Source organism: Phacochoerus africanus, chromosome 16 (genome assembly GCF_016906955.1).
Source record: "Phacochoerus africanus isolate WHEZ1 chromosome 16, ROS_Pafr_v1, whole genome shotgun sequence".
NCBI lineage: Eukaryota > Metazoa > Chordata > Mammalia > Artiodactyla > Suidae > Phacochoerus > Phacochoerus africanus.
The window spans coordinates 34,368,435-34,389,587 of NC_062559.1; the positions used below are offsets into that span (position 1 = coordinate 34,368,435).

The 21,153-nt window shown below is 37.2% G+C and overlaps 1 protein-coding gene across 5 annotated transcripts in view; it reads left to right on the forward strand.

Annotated features, from left to right (window-relative positions):
• IMMP2L (inner mitochondrial membrane peptidase subunit 2) overlaps positions 1-21,153 on the forward strand; it is a 916,780-nt gene that overhangs the window by 369,357 nt on the left and 526,270 nt on the right. Inside the window, exon 6 of one of the 5 annotated variants that reach the window (XM_047763799.1) lies at positions 686-753. The exons of the other annotated variants lie outside the window; for them this stretch is intronic. Coding sequence (XP_047619755.1) covers positions 686-731 — 46 coding nt within the window. The 3' untranslated portion in view covers positions 732-753. Of the gene's footprint in view, positions 1-685; positions 754-21,153 lie in introns of those variants that run through there. 5 annotated transcript variants of the gene reach the window in all.

Consider the following 21,153-nt stretch of genomic DNA (forward strand, 5'->3'; position numbering starts at 1 on the left):
TATGAGGTTATGTTCTTTTTTTCAATAATTGTTTTACCAGAGTCAATAGGAGCCTGGTTAATAGTTTTTCATACGGTAATATAATTTCTGAAGCAGGGAGAATGAAATAGTGAAACTTAAAAATAAGCAAACGGAGTTCCCATCATGGCGCAGTGGTTAATGAATCCAACTAAGAACCATGAGGTTTCTGGTTCGATCCCTGACCTTGCTCAGTGGGTTACGGATCCGGCGTTGCCGTGAACTGTGGTGTAGGTCTCAGACGCGGCTCGGATCCAGCAGCTGTAGCTCCGATTGGACCCCTAGCCTGGGAACCTCCATATGCTGCGGGAGCAGCCCTAGAAAAGGCAAAAAATAAAAATAAAATAAAATAAAAATAAGCAAACAAGGGCCAAAAGATTTAGGCTGCATATTTCCTGTAAGCACTGTGAACTTTGAGGCCAGCAGTTTTTGCATGGGGTAAGGTCATAGCTTCAAAAATAAAACATGCAATAAAAATAGAGATTATGGCTCTAAGCAGTGTGTGCGTAAATACTTCTGTGTGTGTGTGTGTGTGTGGTAATATTCATTGAATCAGGAATTACAAGATTAGGTTTTGTCACTCATTGGCTGTAGGAGGTCATTAGTCTCTGTCTGCCCAGTTTTCTAATTTGTATTACCCCCCCTTTTTTTGCTTTTTTTTTTTCAGGGCCCACAACCTGTGGCATGTTGAAATATTGAAGCTCCCAGGCTAGGGGTCTAATTGGAGCTACAGTTGCCGGCCTACACCAGAGCCACAGCAATGTAGGCTCCAAGCTGCGTCTGCAACCTACACCACAGCTCATGGCAACACAGGATCCTTAATACACTGAGCAAGGCCAGGGTTCGAGCCTGTGTCCTCCTGGTACTAGGCAGGTTTGTTATGGCTGAGCCAAAACAGGAGCTCCTGCCTCATTTTTAAATGTACAATGAGATTACCTCTGTGAAAGACTGGGGAAATTGTAGAGTTGTTCAATTGTGAAATGGTATTATTATAAGTCCATGTGTTTGTAGCCAATTCACTGTTGATTATAGTATCATTTTAATGGGACTGAGGCCAGGGTCCCAAGATTTTTTAAAAAAGACTTGCATGAGAGAGGGAGAGAGGGAGTGTGTGTGTGAGTGTGTGTGTGTGTGTGTGTGTGTGTGTATGTGTAACTTTTATTTCTGATATTAGGCAGGTAGTGAAAATTGAAGGATGATATTCTGTACAGATGGATACCCAGGGAAGGGTCATTTTGTGAGAAGTGTTGATGTTCAGAATTCATTTTAAGAGATGTTTAAAGTTATAAGTAAGCATTGTTACATTAATATATTTAACTTCAGAATAAGTTAGATAATTTTAGAATAGTTTGAAATTTTAAATTTGTTTATTTTTAGAGATGAGAAGGGCCATGAAATGCTAAAACAGATGAAGGCTGATTATTGGTTTGTGGGTCTCTTAAAAGTTAAAACAAGCACAGAAGGTCTTTTCGTCATAGTTGATCTATATTTTCTTGATACATGCGCTTTGTAATTGATATGTCTTAAATTCTCTTATGCCATTTCATACATGGATTCCATTCCCATCCTGGCTTGATTCTTCTGATAATATGATAAACATCCCAGCAGGCACACTGTATCTGCTGTTCCGCTAGGAATTGAAAGTGACACTATTATTCCAGAAATACATTCACTCTTGCTCTCTTGATACGGCGCATACCGAATATAGTTCACTATTACCAATCATGAGAAAAAGAATGAGGGCCTGGATCCCCAAACTATGGGGTCATCGGTGGTTCAAGCAGTATGTGAAAATCACAGATTTTATCAATAGTGCTTTTTTCCTATCATGCAAACAGAGACTTGCAGCATTTTTAGAAAGTTTGCTCTATAGCTTATAAGCCATGTGCAGCAGAATGGGAATGAGAGGCCTAATTCTGGACACGTAATTCAGTGATTCAGGTGCCCTCGATTTTCTTCTTGCAACAGTTGTATTTTCTCCCTTGTGAGCATTTGTATGTGGTCCTTTGTAGATTGCTATGGGAGGTTACCGGAACTCTTCCAAGGAAATTGTTAGTAATAGGCATGCCATTGTGCCCCTGATATGTGGCACTTGATCCATACATGCTTGTGTGGCAGGCATGTCCCATGTATGGGACAAACATTAGCTCATTTAATCTCATGATAACCCTACAATGTGCTTATTATTATCTTACAGATGAGGAAACTAAGGCAAAGAGGTGTTGTGTAACCTTTCACACAGGTAATAGCAGAGGCACATGTTAAACCTGGTACTAGTATCCATGAGAATGTGGGTTTGATCCCTGGCCTCGCTCAGTGGGTTAAAGATCCAGCATTGCCATGAGCTGGGGAGTAGATTGTAGATGTGGCTCAGAACATGCATAGGCTGTGGCTATGACAGAGGCTGGCAGCTGCAGCTCCCATTCGACTCATATCCTGGGAGCTTCCATACGCTGCAAGTGTGGCCCTAAAAAGACAAAAAAAAAAAAAACACCACCTGCTCTAGAACTGTTTTCCTTCCCGGTCCAAGCTCTTATCTACTTTGCTATGTTCCTTTCTGGTCAATTAATCAAACTACTGGTTAAGTTAAGTGATAAAGCTCTTAGAAAACACAAGTTCTGCTCTATGTCACCTCTGGAGAAATTAGACCATGGGGCACGCCAGGTAACACGTGTGAGTGTCTGCAGTCCGTAGAGTATCTGCTAATGTGGGAGAGGGAGATAATGGCCTTTCCAGTTTTTCAGTTTAAATTTTGTTTGGACTATTGCTTAAGGTCAGTGGAAATGGCAGTCTTACTGTTCTGTCTGTGATGAAGTAGCTTGAAGAGTGAGATAGTTGGCTGAATCCTGCATTGATTCTACAAGATGCTGGGCACTATTCTGAACGTAGGTCACATGACGGAGATGAATTCAATGTCAAGACAGCTTACAGACTAGTGGTGAGCACTGTGGCCTTTGGCAAGTCTAATTTGTTATGTGGCTATAAGACTCCTGGTCTATAAAATGAACGAATTATTTTCCTCATGTTAGAATTCGCAATGTATAATGCTCTTCATTATGAGTTAAACATAGCGTTTTTAAAGATAATGCAATAAAAATCAAGTGAGCGTCCTCCTACATGATGTAACCATGATGCTTCTCAGATATTAGATTTTTTGTTTTGTTTTTACTTTTTGAATCAGTTATTAATATAGTGTGTTTAATACTAAAATTTTCATTCATGTAGAAAAGTTTTAGAAATGACTTTCAAAAAGCTATTCTGTAAAAAATATATCAAAAAAAGTACTGTTTGACATATAAACTTGTATTTTTTTCTAAAGAGAGAGTAAGTTTTCAGATGCCATCATCTAACTGTGTTAAATTCTGAAAAAGAAACTTCACTTATTAAAAATCTCCAGTCTCGGGCTGCAGCACTTTGGTAGTGATGTTAATGCTTTGGGGGAAAAGCTCTACTTCCAGGAGACTGGAATCTCCAGGGACTTTATGACTGAACCTCTCAGTTCCTCTCTGCTGAAATTTTTACTGGCTTCATGTGTTGTTCATTTGTCTATAGCATATGGTGTAGTAACAGTCCCTCAGCAGGTTACGTTCCCCTCTTTACCATGTAAAGGGGGAGTAGTTCTGTTGTTTACATAGATTATTGCACTGTGGTTTATCCAACATTTTACCTGCATTCTCTGCGTTTTGTCAATTGCAAGTTGATTTTAATTAATTCAATGGTGTATTGCCTGTAAAACATGCTTTTATAATATAACATATAGCATTGAAGAAATGTTGACAGAGATAAAAGTTGCCTCCTAGAATGTTGCAATTTGTAGATTAAATTTAATATAGATCTAATATCAGTAATAAATAAAGCTACAAATTTGCATTTCGTCTTTCTCCAAAAAGCGTGAAGTTGAGTGGCTTTTTTTTTTTTTTTTAATTGCTTTTTTTTTTTAGGGCTGTACTCATGGCATATGGAGATTCCCAGGCTAGGAATCTGTAGGTAATTTGAGCTACAGCTGCCTGCCGGCCGACACCACAGCCACAGCAATGCAGGATCCAAGCTGTGGATGTGACTACACAACAGCTCACTGCAACGCTGGATCCTTAACCTGCTGAGTGAGGCCAGGGGTCGAACCAGCAACCTCATGGTTCCTAGTCGGATTCGTTTCCACTGAGCCATGATGGAAACTCCTGAAATTAAGTGGCTTCTGCTTAGGCACCAGCATCATGATGCTACTTGTATTACAGAAGCCCCTTATATTTCATGCCATTTAGCAAACAGATTTAGCATGTGGCACACATCATTTCTTTGTCTTTCAAACATTCTCAACAGTGCTTCTGGTCACAATACTGAAGAGATTATTCTGATTATATATTATGTTCTTTATTGAGATTAATACTGGTTTCTATTAAACTAGAAATTACCAATTGCTTGTGCCCTTTTTCATTCAGCCCACGCTATGCCCTCACCCTTTCCTTCTAGTTACTAACTCCTACTTTCATTTCCCACCCCTTAGCTTACTTTATTACTTGGCCCTCATCTTTTAAATACGTGATTTAATCTATTTTTAGTTACATTTCTATCCGCTTTTAGTGTAAACTATTAGGATTCTTTTGTTTTTGTTTTTTGTTTGGAAGCAACAGGATAGTAATTGTAAAGAAAAAAAGATTCATGTTGTTTCTTATCTAGGGAGCATCTTACAACATATTCTCAACAAACCCCAGCTTGATGAGGAAGTTGACAAATTTCTTTCAGGATTTTAGGCACTCCCCCTGCCCCAGATTCTTTTATTATAAACAGTATGACTACAGTCTTTAAACATTCAGTGTTATGCCATGTATTTTCCATAAATGATTGTTTAATCATGTTCTTCCGAGACAGAAGAAGCTTAAAACCTTGGGAATAGAGACAAGAAAGGCTAAAATTATTTATGCTCTACAGGTTGTCTTTTAATGGTTCTCTCTGCCTCTCTGGGCTTTAAAGCCAAATATTTAAATAGTTGTTGTGATATGTATAAAATTAGGAGAGTTGAGTATTTCCCTTGAGATCAGTGATTTCCAACATTGATTTAATGTTACCCTAGTGAGTGTCTGATAATTTTGAAGTAGCACAATATTGAAAATGCCTTGCAGGAAAATTTCCTACATGGTAATTTTAAATATAAACATATGCCGTACGGTGCTCTTGCTCAGTCTCTGGCCTCTCTCCTCCCCTCTTTCTCTTCCTCCCTCTCCCCTTCAATGTGTGTATGTGTCTGTCTGTCAGTCTGTTTGTCTGTCTGTCTTGTAGACCTATGTTTCTGTTCAGAAACGAGTTGTCACAGGTGCTTGTGAAGAAGATTGATCTCATTCATTGCTGTATACTTAGAAAAGTCTTCGACTTTTCTACTGGTTCCTGGAAGTAAAAGGGACCTATGAAATAGAGGCAAACACATGCTCAGAATTCTCCTCTTGCTTTCTGAGCAATCAGAACAATTTTGATGGCCAGATATTTAGGAAAAAATCACTTTTTTTTTTCATATTTTATTATCATGTGTCTGAAACTCTGTTTTTCTGTTTCAAGAATCTTTCCAAGTACAAGAAAACTCATGTGGGTGAAATGATACTTTTGGTGAACAAGAATTAGGAAGATAATGATAGGAAACCTCAGGCTATGTTATTAATTGATCAATTGATTGATTGAAGTATAGTTGGCTTACAATATTATAATAGTTGCTGGTGTACAACACAGTGATTCAATACTTTTATAGATTATACTCTTAACATTATTATAAAATATTGGATATATTCTGTTTGCTGTACAGTATCTCCTTGTAGCTTATTTACTTTATTCATAGTAATTTGTACCTCTTAATGCCCTAACTTTATCTTGCCCCTTCCTCCTAAACCTATTCCCACTGGTAACCCCTAGTTTGTTTTCTGTTTCTGAGAGTGTGTTTTGTTATATTCACTAGTTTGTTATATTTTTTAGATTCCACATGTAAGTAATGACATACAGTACTTGTCTTTCTCTAACTTATTTCACTAAGCATAATACCCTCCAAGTCCATTCATGTTGCTGCAGATGGCAAAATTTCCTTCTTCTTTATGGCTGAGTAGCATTCCGTTGTGTATGTGTTTTGAATACACACACACAGAGATACATACCACATCTTTATCCTTTTGTCTGTTGGTGGACACCTAGGTTGCTTCCATGTCTTGGCTGTTATAGATATTGCTGCTCTGGGAGCTCCCATTGTGGTGCAGTGGTTAACAAATCCGACTAGGAACCATGAGGTTGGGGGTTCGATCCTTGGTCTTGCTCAGTGAGTTAAGGATCCAGCATTGCTGTGAGCTGTGGCACAGGTTGCAGATGCAGCTCGGATCCTGCATTGCTGTGGCTCTGGCATAGGCCAGCAGCTGTGACTCTGGTTAGGCCCCTAGCCTGGGAACCATCATATGCCATGGTGCAGCCCTAGGAAAGACAAAAAGACTATATATATACTGCTGCTGTGACCATTGGGGTGCATTTATCTTTCCAGTTAGTGTTTTCATTTTCTTCAGGTATGTACCCAGCTGTGGAATTTTTGGATCATATGGCAGTTCTGTTTTTAGTTTTTTGAGGACCTGCCGTACTGTTCATATCTTGTTATTTAGACATGCCCATCACTGGGTGGGTTTGTGGGATTGTCGTTGCTGGAACTATCCCGTCCACATTGTCTACTTTTATATCTGCTTCCAGTGCTATCGATTTCTTCTGGAAAAGACTGCCCTAGGCTGTAGTCCTTAAAATGTGCTTGCCTAAACTCTTTTATTATGGACTCCTTTTCAGGCCTCAGCCTTCTTTCAAACAGCTATGTTTCTGGCCTTTATGTTTGTGCCGATTGTTTAGAATTTTGCCCCTGCCACGGTCATCTGGAGAAACTGCAGAAACCAAACAACTCCCTTCTTAAATTGGCCTTCATCTCCTTGTCAATACATCTGTTTGCTGCATATCCAGATTCCCCAGAGTTGGAGATGCCTTGATTTCTTAGTTTAGTTGTTGGTCGTCTGTGGGGTTGGGGGACCCACGTTAAGAAAGCAAGCTACCTTATTTTCTTTGCTTTTTTCTTCTTCTTTTTTTTCTTTTTAGGGCTTACAGTTGTGTCATATGGAAGTCCCCAGGCCAGGGGTCGAATTGGAACTGTAGCTGCCAGCCTACGCCACAGCCACAGCCTACGTGTGTTCTGAGCCACATCTGCAACTGACCTACGCCACAGCTCATGGCAATGCTGGATCCTTAACCCACTGAGCGAGGCCAGGGATCGAGCCCTCATCCTCATGGATACTAGTCAGGTTCTCAACCCACTGAGTCACAGCAGGAACTCCCCTATTTTCTTTTTTAGGAAAGCATTCTTAGAAATAGTCTTTTCTTCCTAATGTTAAGCCCTAACGTGTGCCACATATAAGACTCACTTTCAGCAATTTTATTGTTAAACTCTAGGTTGCTTTTTGAAACAAATCCTGAATGTATACATGCATAAAGAAACCAAAAAAATTCTGTCATTTAAGCCACATAGTTTGTAGTACTTTGTTATAGTAGCCCTAGCAGACTAATCAGATTTAATTTGGTAACAGATGATCTAATACCCACTTAAAAACCCATAGAAAATTTACTTGCGAGGTCAGGTGTAGAAACTAGATTATTTCCTCACGACAATTTATTTCCTATAGAGGGATTGCAGGAAAAGTCTAGACTATCACTCACAACCTTGCTTGAAAGGTATACAAGTAGATCTTCAAGATTATCTTTAGGTCTGTTTTTCAAATTAAGGAAGTACTTGTTAAGTCTGATCTATACAGCGATACAGAAGATGCTTCAAAGACAGGAGTACAAAAGCAAGATGAATTTAGCATAGGTCAGTAAGTGTATATATTGGCCCGGAAAGAAATATAAGTTGGCAAAGCAGCAAGACTCTTTTCTTCTTTAATGATGTGATGGCTTAAAAATGCACTGACCCACTCTCAACTTACAGGGCTGGCTCCCATCCAGACCTCCTCCTTATAGAGGCTGCTAAGTAGTTTGCTTAGCAACATACTTAATGGGACTGCAGGGAATTTGGTTTTCCAGCTAAATGAGTTTAGAATGCTCCAAATAAAAGCCAAAGTTGAGATGGGAGGAAAAAAAGTAAGAAGAAAAAGAAGAAGAATTTAAGAAAGCCCACAAGTGAAAACCACTCGCACATATCACATGCAGATAGTTTTTCACAAGTTTCTTTTTGTTATTCCGTATTCACAAATAATTGACACTCAGAAGTAAATCTATTTTTTTGCAGAAAACACAGCTGACAGAAAGTCAGGTTTTAGAGTTTGCCGTAAAGGTATTCCTTAAATATATCCACATTAATTTACGAAGAAGAAAATTTTTCAGAAAGAGTTAAGTTTTTCTGGCACTGTTGAACTTTCTTCAGGCAGGCATTTTAAGGGGGATTGGGTCATCTGGAGGTGTGCCATTGAGCTATTAGAAATGATGCTAATATTTGTTGAGATGGTAATGGTTTTCTCTTTTAAACCTGTTAATATGACGAATGAATGACATTTATAGATCTCTTAAAAATGGATCTTTCAATGGTAATCTTCTTAACATTCCAAAAAGATAAACTTAAACAGTAGAAATGTTTTTATGAGTCACTGGATTTGCTTTTTAGTGTTTTGTTCACCATACCTATAACTTTATATATAAGATAGACATATTACTTTCTGTTCTTTTCCCATTTCCTGGTTTTGTTGTCAAGATTATGTTGGTGTCATAGAGTTGGAAAATAAATCACTTCACCCTTCCTCCCCTCTCCTTTTTCCCTATGTCCTGGGAAAGTACATGATTGAAATTCTTTGTTTATTCAAAGTCTGATGAGACTTGCATCTAAAAATCTCTGATTCTGTATACTAATTGTGGAAAGATACTTTTTTAAGCTAGTAATTCCGTTTTTTTAATGGTTGTAAATATATTTGGATTTTTATTTTTATTCCTTCTTGAGACTGATTATATTTTGATATAGATTTTCCCATTTGATGAAAGTTTTCCAATTAATGGCATAAAATTATTTATGGAATTATTTTAATATCTTTTAACTCTGTTGTATCTCTGATTATGTTCTCTTTTTCATTCCTAGTATTTATTTAGCCTCTTTCCTATATCATTTTAATGTTTCATACTCACTAAAATTTTATCTGAATCATTTTGTTTTTTCAAAGAATTAACTTCAGGCTTAATGATTGCCTGTTAATCTTTTTTTATTATTTAATTTTTGTTCTTACCTTTATTATTACTTCAACTAATTTTATTTTTATTTTTCATCATCTAACTTTCTAAATTTATAGTCTTTCTTCTGTCAATAAAAACATTGTCTTTAAACTTTTAAAAAAGTGTTCTCTTAATATATATGATAATGAGCCAGTTGGTTTTTAGATTTTCATTGGTTTACTTGGCTTATTTATAAGGAAAGTGACTTATTTATCATAGGAGCTTTAAACTTTTAATGATTTAAGTTTGAGTGTTAGTAAGATCTTCTTTTGGTAAACTCCAGCAGTAACATGGAAATTTCAGTGGACTACTCTGATGTATATAAATCTAAACAAAAACACTGCTCAGAGATTTATTAGTAGGACTTATCATTTTTCTTATATATGACAGTTCTATTGAACATTTTGTTTCTTTTTTAAATTATTGAATAACTTTGTACTAATTATAATTATGACATAATTTCATGGATGTAAGTAAAAATTTCCTTTAGTTAATTTCCCATTTTATTGGTTTGGTGATATTTAATAATGATTTGTTTTGTTTATGCATATATATTTTTACATTTTTTTGATTTTTTAGGGCTGCATCTGCAGCATATGGAGGTTCCCAGGCTAGGAGTCAAATCGGAGCTATAGCCGCCGGCCTATGCCAAAGCCACAGCAGCGCCAGATCTGAGCCATGTCTGAAACCTACACTGCAGCTCAGAGCAACACCAGCTCCCTAACCCACTGAGTGAGGCCAGGGATCGAGCCTGCAACTTAATGGTTCCTAGTCAGATTCGTTTCTGCTTAGCCACAATGGGAACTCCTGTTTATGCATATTTATAAGGAAGAACTTCACTTATCATCATTGGTGAGGTTGAACCAGAATTAAAATTTTAAAAACTGAGGGCTAAAATACCCTTTATAAACCATATCATTCAGTAAGTGAAGAACAAGAAGCCTAAAGCTGCATTGTACAATATGTTATTACCAACTGTGGAGCCCTTGAAATATAGCTAGTCCAAACTGAGACGTGTCTTAAGTTTAAAATACACACACAATTGGGATTTTTAAACTTAGTATGAACAAAAGAATGTAAAACATCCCACTAATAAATTTTATATTGATTACATGTTAAAGTGATATTTTGTTTAAATTGAATTAAATAAAATATATTATAAAATTAAATCTGTTTTTTTTTTTTTACTTCCTTAATGTGGTTATTAGAAAACTTAAAATTACATAGATGGCTCATCTTAATTTCTATTGGTCAGTGTTGGTCTAAGAGTTAACCTCTTCATGTAAACTTTCAAGGCAAATTAGGGAGGAATTGAGAAACAAAACTACTGACTCCCTTAGGCACTCTGACAATTTCAAAAAGTAATTTATCCTTTTCCCTTTTGTTTAGTGAAACTTTTTTTCTGGCTAAGTGTTTACTTAATTTGGAGAAGTTATTAAACATCACAGGAAATGCTATTGTTTCCTCAAATAAACCACATGACCCAGATAAATGTTTTAAATTATAAACATTGTGAGCAAAAAGGCTCTTTCTTAGTGGAATACTTCCATAAATATTTTAAATTTCCAAATGTTATACTATTAAGTAACCAAGTTTAGAATTTCTAAAATTATGACACTGAGTGGATTAAGTGTCTAGAGATTAAGCATATACTTATAAAAGAAAAGAGTCTTAACTGAATTTTGGTCGTGCTTATTTCATGGATAGTAGTGCATTTGGGTGGATCCACAAAGTGGCTGTTGGCGAAAGGTTAAACTAACTTCTCAGTTCAAATTAGATTGTGAGTTATCCATGGACCGAATAGTTTAAAATGGAGGCTCAGATTCTACTCTACAGAACAGTTTCATTGTTCTCCAGTTTGACAGCTCAAGAAATCCGGAATAAACAATCCTTTTTCTACCTTATCCAGGAGAAACATACATATGCGTAGATCTTTGAGAAAAAATGTACGTTATCACGTTATCAAACAATATCAACTGTTGTATAGCATCTGTGAATATGGCAACCCTGAGAGAACTGAATGCAGTGTGATTTAAAAAAATCAGTGTTTTGGATAGACGTTGTATTTGCACTTCATAACAGTTTTTCATTCTAAAATTACACTTAGCAATTGTAAAAACACAAAATTACTTCCAAGCATAATTGCCACTACTTTCTATATGAAGTGAACAGTGTTTAGTCATAAATTTTATAATGAATTATATTATACAATTAAAAAATCTCATCCTTATGAATTGTGTGATGACAGCCTGTCTTTGGTTGTGGCTTTCTTTTGAATGCAACACTGTTTAGAGATGTGTATGTTTGTGTGTGTGTGTGTGTGTGTGTGTGTGTGTGTATCTGTATCTATCGGTCAATCATCAGAATGCTTCGAAGAGCTGGAAAAACTGGAATGTGTTTTCTCTGACATAAAAAATGCAGGAATCTTATTTTATAATTGTCTGATTCTGTGCCACAGTGCATGTTTGCTTCTTGAATAGTAAAAGGCTGAAATAAGATGTTCATCTTGTAAATAGATGAGGGAACTAGAGCGCAATCACATGCTAGAAAATTGTAATAAAAATTTTGACAAGCAGTACTGACAGTAATGCCTTTTAACGCTGTCATCATTGAGGCTAGATTTTTCCCCTGCTTTCCCTACTATGTAGCAGAATGAGTTAATGTAAGTGTTTAATAACCGATAGTCTCTAGAAGATGTGCCTACTATTGAATTATGTTTTTCTTCTCCTATTGGAACTTACAATTCTGACTGAGTGCTGTTCCCAAAATGGAGATAGAGTTCTGTCACTTTATAGACTTTTGCCTTTTCCCCTCTTTATGAAGCATGTTCTGCCATGAGGGAAAAATCAACTCTCGTTCATAGTTGCTTAAGATTATTCATAATAGAGAGAAATTTGCAATAGTTTTTTCCCAGAGATACAGATTCGTAGGGAGGAAGTCAGGAGCACAGATGTTCCTGAGTAATTGCTCAGAAGCACAACATTCTGCCCAAGCCCATTCCTCCAGCCACAGCAGAGCATTCACTTTTATAAGACTGAGTTTTGGCCATTCCTAATGATTTCTAAGGATAGCAGTTTCACAGTTCTTATCAATACGATGTTTTGGCATGCAAAATTCTATGGACATTATAATATACTGCAGGATTATTTTGAGTATAGAAGGGCAAATCTGTCAAAAGACAAATGTCTTACATGCTTGCTATTTAGTGATGCATGAAAGGCAGAAAATGACCTGTTTCATTATTTATAATGGAAAATAAGTGGTTTACATGCTTCTGTGATCTGTTGTATAAATAATTATAAAATATTAAACTGTTTGTACATGTGGGTCTTTTTGTGTCTTTAGTGCTCTGGGGCTGAATTAGTATAAGGCAATAATTTGACATTTTGTTCCATAGTATACCTGGGACTCATGCGATCAAACTCTTTCAAGGACAAGAAAACATTTTTGTGATTAGAATATACTATATGTGCAAAATATTTGTCATAATTTTGTCTTTTATACTTTTAAACCATAACGTTTCATTGCAAATCTGTTTCTCCTTTTAATCTGAAATATTCTCCAGACTAAACTGTGTAATTTTTCTAGATAGGAGTTTAGCAGCATCATTAAGATTAATATTAACATCTACAAATTTATTTTATGAGCTTAGTCAAAGATGTATACAGAGATTAGCATACAATAATGTTTATATGCCATTTATTTCTGAATGATAAAGAGTTGGGAATAACATAACTTCCAGAAACAAACTGTTGATTAATCAAAAATATATATAGGACTTCTAATGCAATGGACTGCTGTGTGACTATTTAATGTCATCCTTTTAAAGATTGTCTGATATTGGAATTCCCTTCATGGCTCAGCAGAAATGAATCTGACTAGTAGCCAAGAGAGTGCAGGTTTGATCCCTGGCCTCACTCAGTGGGTTAAGGATCCAGCATTGCTGAGAGCTGTGGTGTAGGTCGCAGATGTGGCTTGTGTCTCGTATTGCTGCGGCTGTGGCATAGGCCAGCAGCTAGAGCTCCAATTTGACCCCTAGTCTGGGAAACTCCATATGCCTTAAATACAAGCCATAAAAAGACAAAAAAAAAGAAAAAAAAGATTGTCTGATATTTTATGGCATTCTTGTTGTGGCTCAGCAAATTAAGGATCCAACCTAGTGTCCATGATGATGCAGGTTCAATCCCTGGCTTCGCTCAGTGGATTAAGGATCGGGTGTTGTTGCAAGCTGCGGTCTTCGTTCACAGATGTGGCTTGGATCTTGCGTTGCTGTGGCTGTGGCGTAAGTTGGCAGCGGCACCTCTGATTTGACCCCTAGCCTGGGAACATCCGTATGCCACAGGTGAACCCTAAAAAGAAAAAAAAAAGATTGTCTGATATTTTTAAAAAGAAGTACAATATAATGCTAAGGGAAATAAAGTGATAACCATAAATATATCCTGTATGGTGTTGATTTTATATTTGAAAAAATTGCACCAACTATATCTTAATTATTCATTCTTGATATTGGACATGTTACCTTCAGAGAATGGGAGTGTGCTTGATATTTTTCTTGTTTTGACTTATTTTTTAAAATTTGCTTTATATTGATTATGAATTCCTTCTATGATCAGAGGAAATCACCATAAGTATTATTTCTGAAACCAAAAGCTCCAATAGGGTGTGCTGCCTCTGCATTTTATTTTCAGTCACTAGGCAACAGGGCAGCGTTAGCCCTTGATTGTGAAAAGCAAGATTCTAGTTCATAGTACTGTGAATTTCTTAAAAGTTAAGATCTTGAATTGTAAGCCTCTGCTTCCTCTTTATTTTTCATAAAATGCATCTATACCCTGTTCCCCTTAGGAGTTATTAATTATTTCCCTACTCTGTGTCATGTCCTAGGAGGATGCAAAGATAAATAAGATAGAATCCTTGGACCAGAGGGTTCTCTTTTTTTTTAAATACAAAAGCAACAACAACCACATCAAAATTTAAAAATGAATAGGCGTGTTTGTTTTCAAGATAAATTTATTATAGCTGCGCCACAGAGCATTAGTACCGTCTTTTTTCCCTCTTTATAGATCCCACAAAAGAAAAGTGACACACACAGATAAAAGATTTTGATATGCAATGACTAGGTGTTTATAAGATTAATTATTAATGATGAGTCAGAAAGGAACAGGACCCAGGAATATCACTTTCTCACTTAATTCCGTGAAACACGTAAGGACACATGAGGGTTTCTTTCTTGCATGTAAGCGAATTCAACTCCAGAGGTAGTAAGTCTCCTGCCTAAAGTTACACAGTCAATCGTGGTTACACTGGGATTTGAGCGAAGAATCATTTCGCTTTTTTCCTAAAGTTACTTCAGTTAGTATTTATACAGATGTATAATTTTAAGAATCCAGCTGATTTAGATTTCCTTCTCATTAAATGCAGTTGTGAAGGAACTTTCATTAATAGCGGTGCTGGGGTAGCTGATGCTAGTCTCTCCTTCCTGCCTAGAAAAAACAACAACAAAATAACAGAATAAATGAGAAGAGCCTCTTTAGGGGCACTGGAGCCAAACCAGTTCATCCAAAGTCGTGGAGAAGAGAGCAGGGTAGATGTGCGAGCACTGCCTTCTCAGCACCTTTCTTCCCCTGGGCATTTGGAAGCTCTCATCATAGAGCAGCACAGAGGATGAGAAATTGGTGGCTCGTAGCAGCAAGGTCACTGGTATTTGGGATCACAGATTGAAGGAGTGCATTCTGAGACAGACAGAACCTACTGCTCCTAGGGAAAACACAAAGACGGGGACTCAAACCAGTGTTCAATTTACCACGTCTTTTAAAGCATTTACCTACTTGTTGGTGCGTATATGGAGAGTGAGACTCCTAGAAACCAAGCAGAACCCATGTTGCTTCCTAGGATATAAAAATTAGATTTCAGGACCAGCTGCAAGGAGGCCTCCAGATTAATACCTCGCACTTTTCGTGGGATCCTCTGAAAAGGCTTTATTTCTTGGGAATAAAGGCAATTCGAAAATATACTACCTTCAGATGGATCCAAGGTAATTTTCTGTCTTGCCAGGAAAAAAAAAAAAAATTCTCTGTAGGAAGATAATATCACACAAACTTAAGTTTTTTTATGTTTATTTTCTAGTATTCTTTGAAAAATTACCAGTAATGCCAGGAAATATGGAGAAATAAGGATAAAGCAATAGCAAAGGATGATCCTGATGTTAGAAAAGCCAAACACAGATGTTAAAATAATTGTCATTGATGTAAGAAAATAAATGAAAATATTGACTATGTCACCCGAAAGCTGGATTTTCTAAACATCATCAATTGGAAATTCTAGAACTGAAAATACACAAGGAAGAAATATCTATCTTGAGCATAAATGGAAACAACTTGGGAACATACAAACAAGAACTGAGATATAAAGGATATGGTTAAAAGATTAAGCAGTTGTGTAGTCGGAGTTCCAAACAGGAAAGAAAAAGAGAATGTGACAGAAGAAATATTTGAAGAGATATTGGCTATACATTTTTTCAAAGTAATGAAAAATATTATGCTAGAAGTGATCTCAGAGAGACAGCAGTGAGTCATGGCTTGGAGAGAGATCTTCATTTTCTGCTCAGGAATTGATCCTGGGCAGCCAGGATGAAAACCAGGAGTCCCAGCCACTAGATTAGCTAGAGGCTAAAAGTACAATTGCCCTGATTCCTGCCCCCTGTTGAAAGCAAGAATGTTTCAAGGAGGCAAAGACTGCGAAAACAGATATGAAGTTAGTGTCAGAGTCACAGGGCAACATGTGGGCGAGCACACAGAGAAGTGATTTATCTAAGTCGGAAGCAAAGAGGTAATACACACCCTAAAGAGTTGTGCGGGTGCGGGCATCCCCCCTCAAGGAGGAGCGGGCCAGAGAAGTGATTTAATTCACTTATATAGGACAGTTCTTCTGGGTCTTCGTTTCCCTTTAGCCAATTATCTTGTTTTAATTCTCACACCTAACTGGACACAGGACCCTCCCCAGCATGCGTGTTCATCTTTTGACAAAGATGGATTCCAGAGCAAAGGGTGCCAGGAAGGAATCAGGCCTGGCGCCCCCTCCCTTTCTGACCCCCAGAGTCTCACTGAGCATGTGCAATTGGGGAGATCTCCTTGACCCCGGGAGTGTTTGAAGTGGTCATCTTTCTTAGATGGAAAAATGAAACAAGGCCTAAGAGGACACAGACTCCTTATAGAACAGTCCCATGGAATGGATGAGTTCCCAAAGACAAAGATAGCCCAAGGCCACAGACTACATGACTCAACAAAACAACCCTGTCCGTTAAAAAAAAAAAGCACTTCCCTGTGGTGGGGGAGCCCGAGTCTGCCCTGCTCAGACTCCTGACCACTCTGTTGGGCTGCAAACTCTGCTTGCAACCTCGTTGCTCCAGCCTCTGCCTTCTTCCTCTCCTCCGTTCTAACATTCTCTCTACTCCAGCAGAGCTCAGCTTCTTCAACTACCTTTTTCCTTGACGTGTCAAAGAGAAACAGGGCCCAGTTTACTTGCCTACCAAGTCCCAGCTGTTCTCAGCCCAGGGGCCCATCTATCTCCTACCTCAGAAGGAAATGCTAGATACAAAGTCAGCACACAAAATCAATTGTATTTCTGTGTACTAGTACACGATTTAAAATGAAAATGTTCAAAGATGATAATAACAGTAGCATCAAAATCATTGAATACTTGGGGTGGGGGGAGGAAATCTCACAAAAGACTTGAAAAAACTGTGCGTAGAATATCTCAAAACTAAAGGAAACTTATATGAATGAAATGATATACATGTGCTTATGAATTGTGTCAATGTCAGTGCCACAAAGTGACAGCAGATTCACTGCAATCCTGATTAAAAATTTAGCAGGGTTTTGTTGGGAAATTGACATGCTGATTCTAAAACAACGAATGTAAATGCAGAGTGTCAAGAATAATGAGGTCAGACTCGGAAGATAACAAAGTTGGAGGATTTACATGATCAGATACCAAAAGTTTCTACAATGTTGTAGTAATAGAGTGTAGCAGTGGTTTAAGTATGAAAAGAGATCAGTGGAACATAATAGCGAGTCCAGAAATAGACCTATTCATTTGTCATCATCTGATTTATTGACAAAGTATCACTGAAATACAGTGTGGGGAAAAATAATGGAAATGCATGCCACGGAATTACATGTGTCTGAAAAGAACTCAAATCCAGAATAAAGAATCACTAATCCCTAGGAGAAAATAATGTCATGAAAGTAGGAGAAATACTTCGACATTCCACAAAGAAGCTAACCCAATGGTCAAATAATATATGAAAAGATAATCAGCAACTTTAGTTCTCAGGGATATGCAAAATAAACCTGAGAGACACCTAAGTCCCACCTGAATGGCCTAATATTAAAAACTAAAGTAATTGAAAATTATCACGTGTTAGAAAGGAGAGATCCAGAACACCCAGAACTATCAAGCTGCTGGTGGCAATGGAAGTTGGTCTGACTGCTTTGGAAGACTGTTGGTTGTATGTTCTAAAGCTGAACTTAAACAGTCCCTATGAGCAAGTTCTTCCACCTTAGATATAGGCCCATCATGAAGATGCATGTGCGTATGCCAGAAACGTGAATACCAGAGTGTTCATGAACATTTTTTAGAATATCCCACAGTTGGAAACAAATGAAATATTTGTTAAAAATAGGACAGATAAATAAATTGGGGATAGAAACTTAAATTTTGTAGATCAGTGAGAAGGAATAAAGTATGAAAACCCGAACAACGTGTATAAATTGCACAGAGACGATCTGGAGCAAAAGACATCAGAAACGAAATGAGTTCATATCATCTATTTCCATTTACATGAGTTCAAAGGCAAAGTTAATCTGGGATGTTAGAAGCAGACATTATTGTTACCTGAGAAGTAGGGTAATGACTGAGATGGGACGTGAGGGAGGTCCCCTGGGATGGTGGAAGCAAAAGTGTTCCCCTTGTGAAAATCCACCCAAGCGATGCTAAAATGTGTGCACTTTACCCTATTTATGTTATGCCACGATGAAAAGCTTTAAAAAGGTATTATTTTTATTCGGTGGAAAACATGTGTTGTGATGGAAAATAACAGACAATTATATACATAGAGACCAAGAGACAAGATATAAGTACCAGGCTTTCTAGTGGTCTCTTCAGATAGATTAGGCATTGGTTGGAAGAGATGGTAGTTTCTCACGAAACAGTCCCAACTTATTTAGCCACATCTACAGGACTTCACAGAAGGCTAATGCCTACCTAGAACAGATGTAGACACTGTTTCTTTCTTAGCCCCTTGGTTTCCTAGTAAACAAGCAGTTGCTAACAACATCCTCCCATTAGGCAGAGCAGCCAGAGCTAAAGGTTATGATCCAGCTTTGCAAATGCCCTTTTATCCCGAAGGCTCCTGTCACTATCCTCCTTCTGCACAAGGAAGTATCACAAACTTTGAGACAAACTCAGAAACAGAGAAGCCACACTCATCGTGATCTGGAGGAGAAGGCAGAATTATTGCCCAGAAATCTCTGGATGTATCTCTTCCCCCAGCAGAGTTTTATTGATGACAATTTAACAGGGATTTTTACATCCCTACAGTGTCCTGAGTGAACTGTAAACTGAAACAGCGACCAAGGAGGTTATTGATTATCCCCGGTTCCCATCAGTTAGGATTCAGAACACCAGGGCCTGTACTCCGGTGAAAAGCCCTTTTGTAGCCATTGTTCCTTGTTTTGGTCCGCCATCACCATTTTTCTCCTTTGTGAAATTAATTTGCAAGTCAGATCTAACAACGTGAGTGATAAAAAGGGGGGGGGGAATTGAGGACTCATGCTAAAGTGAGGACTTTCTCGTGGTGTTTTTCTTACTGTACTTTCAAAGCAAAATTCTATTTGCTTGCGCAGTATTAACGATTCTCACAGGGCAAATCCTAACCAATATATACATGCTGGATAATACTGTTAATGTCTATCTTATCTACTGTGATTTATGTTTTGAACAGAATGTTAAAAATCTGGGTGAGAAAAAAAGCAACCAGCCAGTTAGTTAGTCCAGGATAAATCAGGAAAGATAAGACAGCAGGGTTTTAGAAATATCCATTATAGATGTTTTAGAGCAGTTTTAACTTCATTTTTCACATGCTTTAGCCAACTATTAAATATAATACTGTGGCACAACAGGGCATATGCATCTTTAATTTTAATAGACTAAGAAACAAGATTAAGTAATGAATGAATCATTGTACTGTGAAATTAGTGGGGATTCTTTCCTTTTTCATAAAAAGCAAAAAGCAATGATACATGAGAGCCTTGTTAGTATGAATCTGACTGAGAGAATAATTTGATGAAATGTGAAGACTATCTGCGGTGCAGTTTCTAGTCCAAAGAATTTAAATAAGTGTTAGGAAATATGAATTTGTTTCTGCTTCATCTAACTAGATTTGGTACAATGGGGTGTGCAGTTAGGGAGAAAAAGTCTCTGGTACTTAATAAGGCAATAATTCATGCTGAATGGAGATGAGCAGTCATTCAGTGAAAAATTGATTTTTATCGTGTCCTAGACTTGGTAACTCTTGGAGATTTGTGGGCTTATTGTCCAAGTATCGTAAAGAAAATACGTGGTTCTCATTAAAAGGTGAGTCCATTTTTTTTCTGTATTTGATAGATATTTATAAAAAGTTTCAGCATTTTTCATTTGCAATTTTGGATACTATGTTTCTAAGAAGAGTGAAGGTGAAGAGAAATAGCGTGGCTCCAGAGTTCACTGTTTCCTCTTAGTCCAGAGTGGATGTATACATAAACTAGCTAATTTCCATCCTTAGCAAGAGAGGCTAGGCATAGTTAGTTGAGTTTACATTGCAAATCAAGACATCCTTTAGCAGTTTAAAAAGATTATCAAGTCGGGAGTACCCTTCATGGCTCAGCGATTAATGAACCTGACTAGGATCCATGAGGATGAGGGTTTGATCCCTGACCTCACTCAGTGAGTTAAGGATCCAGCGTTGCTGTGAGCTGTGGTGTAGGTCAATGACCTGGCTCAGATCCTGTATGGCTGTGGCTGTGGCTGGCAGCTGTAGCTCCAATTTGACCTCTATGGCAGGTGTAACCCTAAAAGCAGGAAAAAAAAAAAAAAGGGCTACAAAGTCAAGATTACTCATCAGAAAGTTAAGATTCTTTATTGAGTATGTTGTAAATAAAACTACTGCACTAATTCTAGATAATAGCATAGTGTGCATTTTTAGAGGGTGTCACAAATGGTAAAACAAATAATTTACTTTTAGTAGATATAAGGCTTTGCATTGACATTTTAATGACAGAGAAGTCTGAGTATTTGTAAATTAATCTTCTTTAAATTCCCCAGATTCATGATGACTTTTAGATACTGCTTTGATAAGAGCTTTTTAAAAAAGTTGAAAAGCTAGCTATTTGTCCTAAGGCAGCATTCCCAAACACATAAAATGCTCTTTTAAAGAGATAGGATTCTTTTCTCATTGTGATTATCTTCTCTTTTGGCTTATGTAAGGACCTTTAGAATTCCTTACAGTAAAACTGAAGTTTTTGCATTTATATCAAGTAACACAAAAAAACATTTCTATCCATCAGAATTAAAAAAAATACTTTTGTTGTTATCTATTATTTACCTGATACTGTGCTAATAAACTTGGGATACTAGGAATAACAATTGGTTCCTAAGCCGTTAGCTCACAATCCAGTAGTAATAATTTAAAAAGAAGTATTGAAGAGCTGAGATAAGAATAAAGTAAAAATAAGGATAGATGAGTTTCATAATTAAAGCCTAAAGAAGATGATATGATGGCCTAATTTATTAGTGAGTAGGAGCTGAATTGTGGACACAGAACATCCAGCTCATGTTTGCTGTGTTCTCATA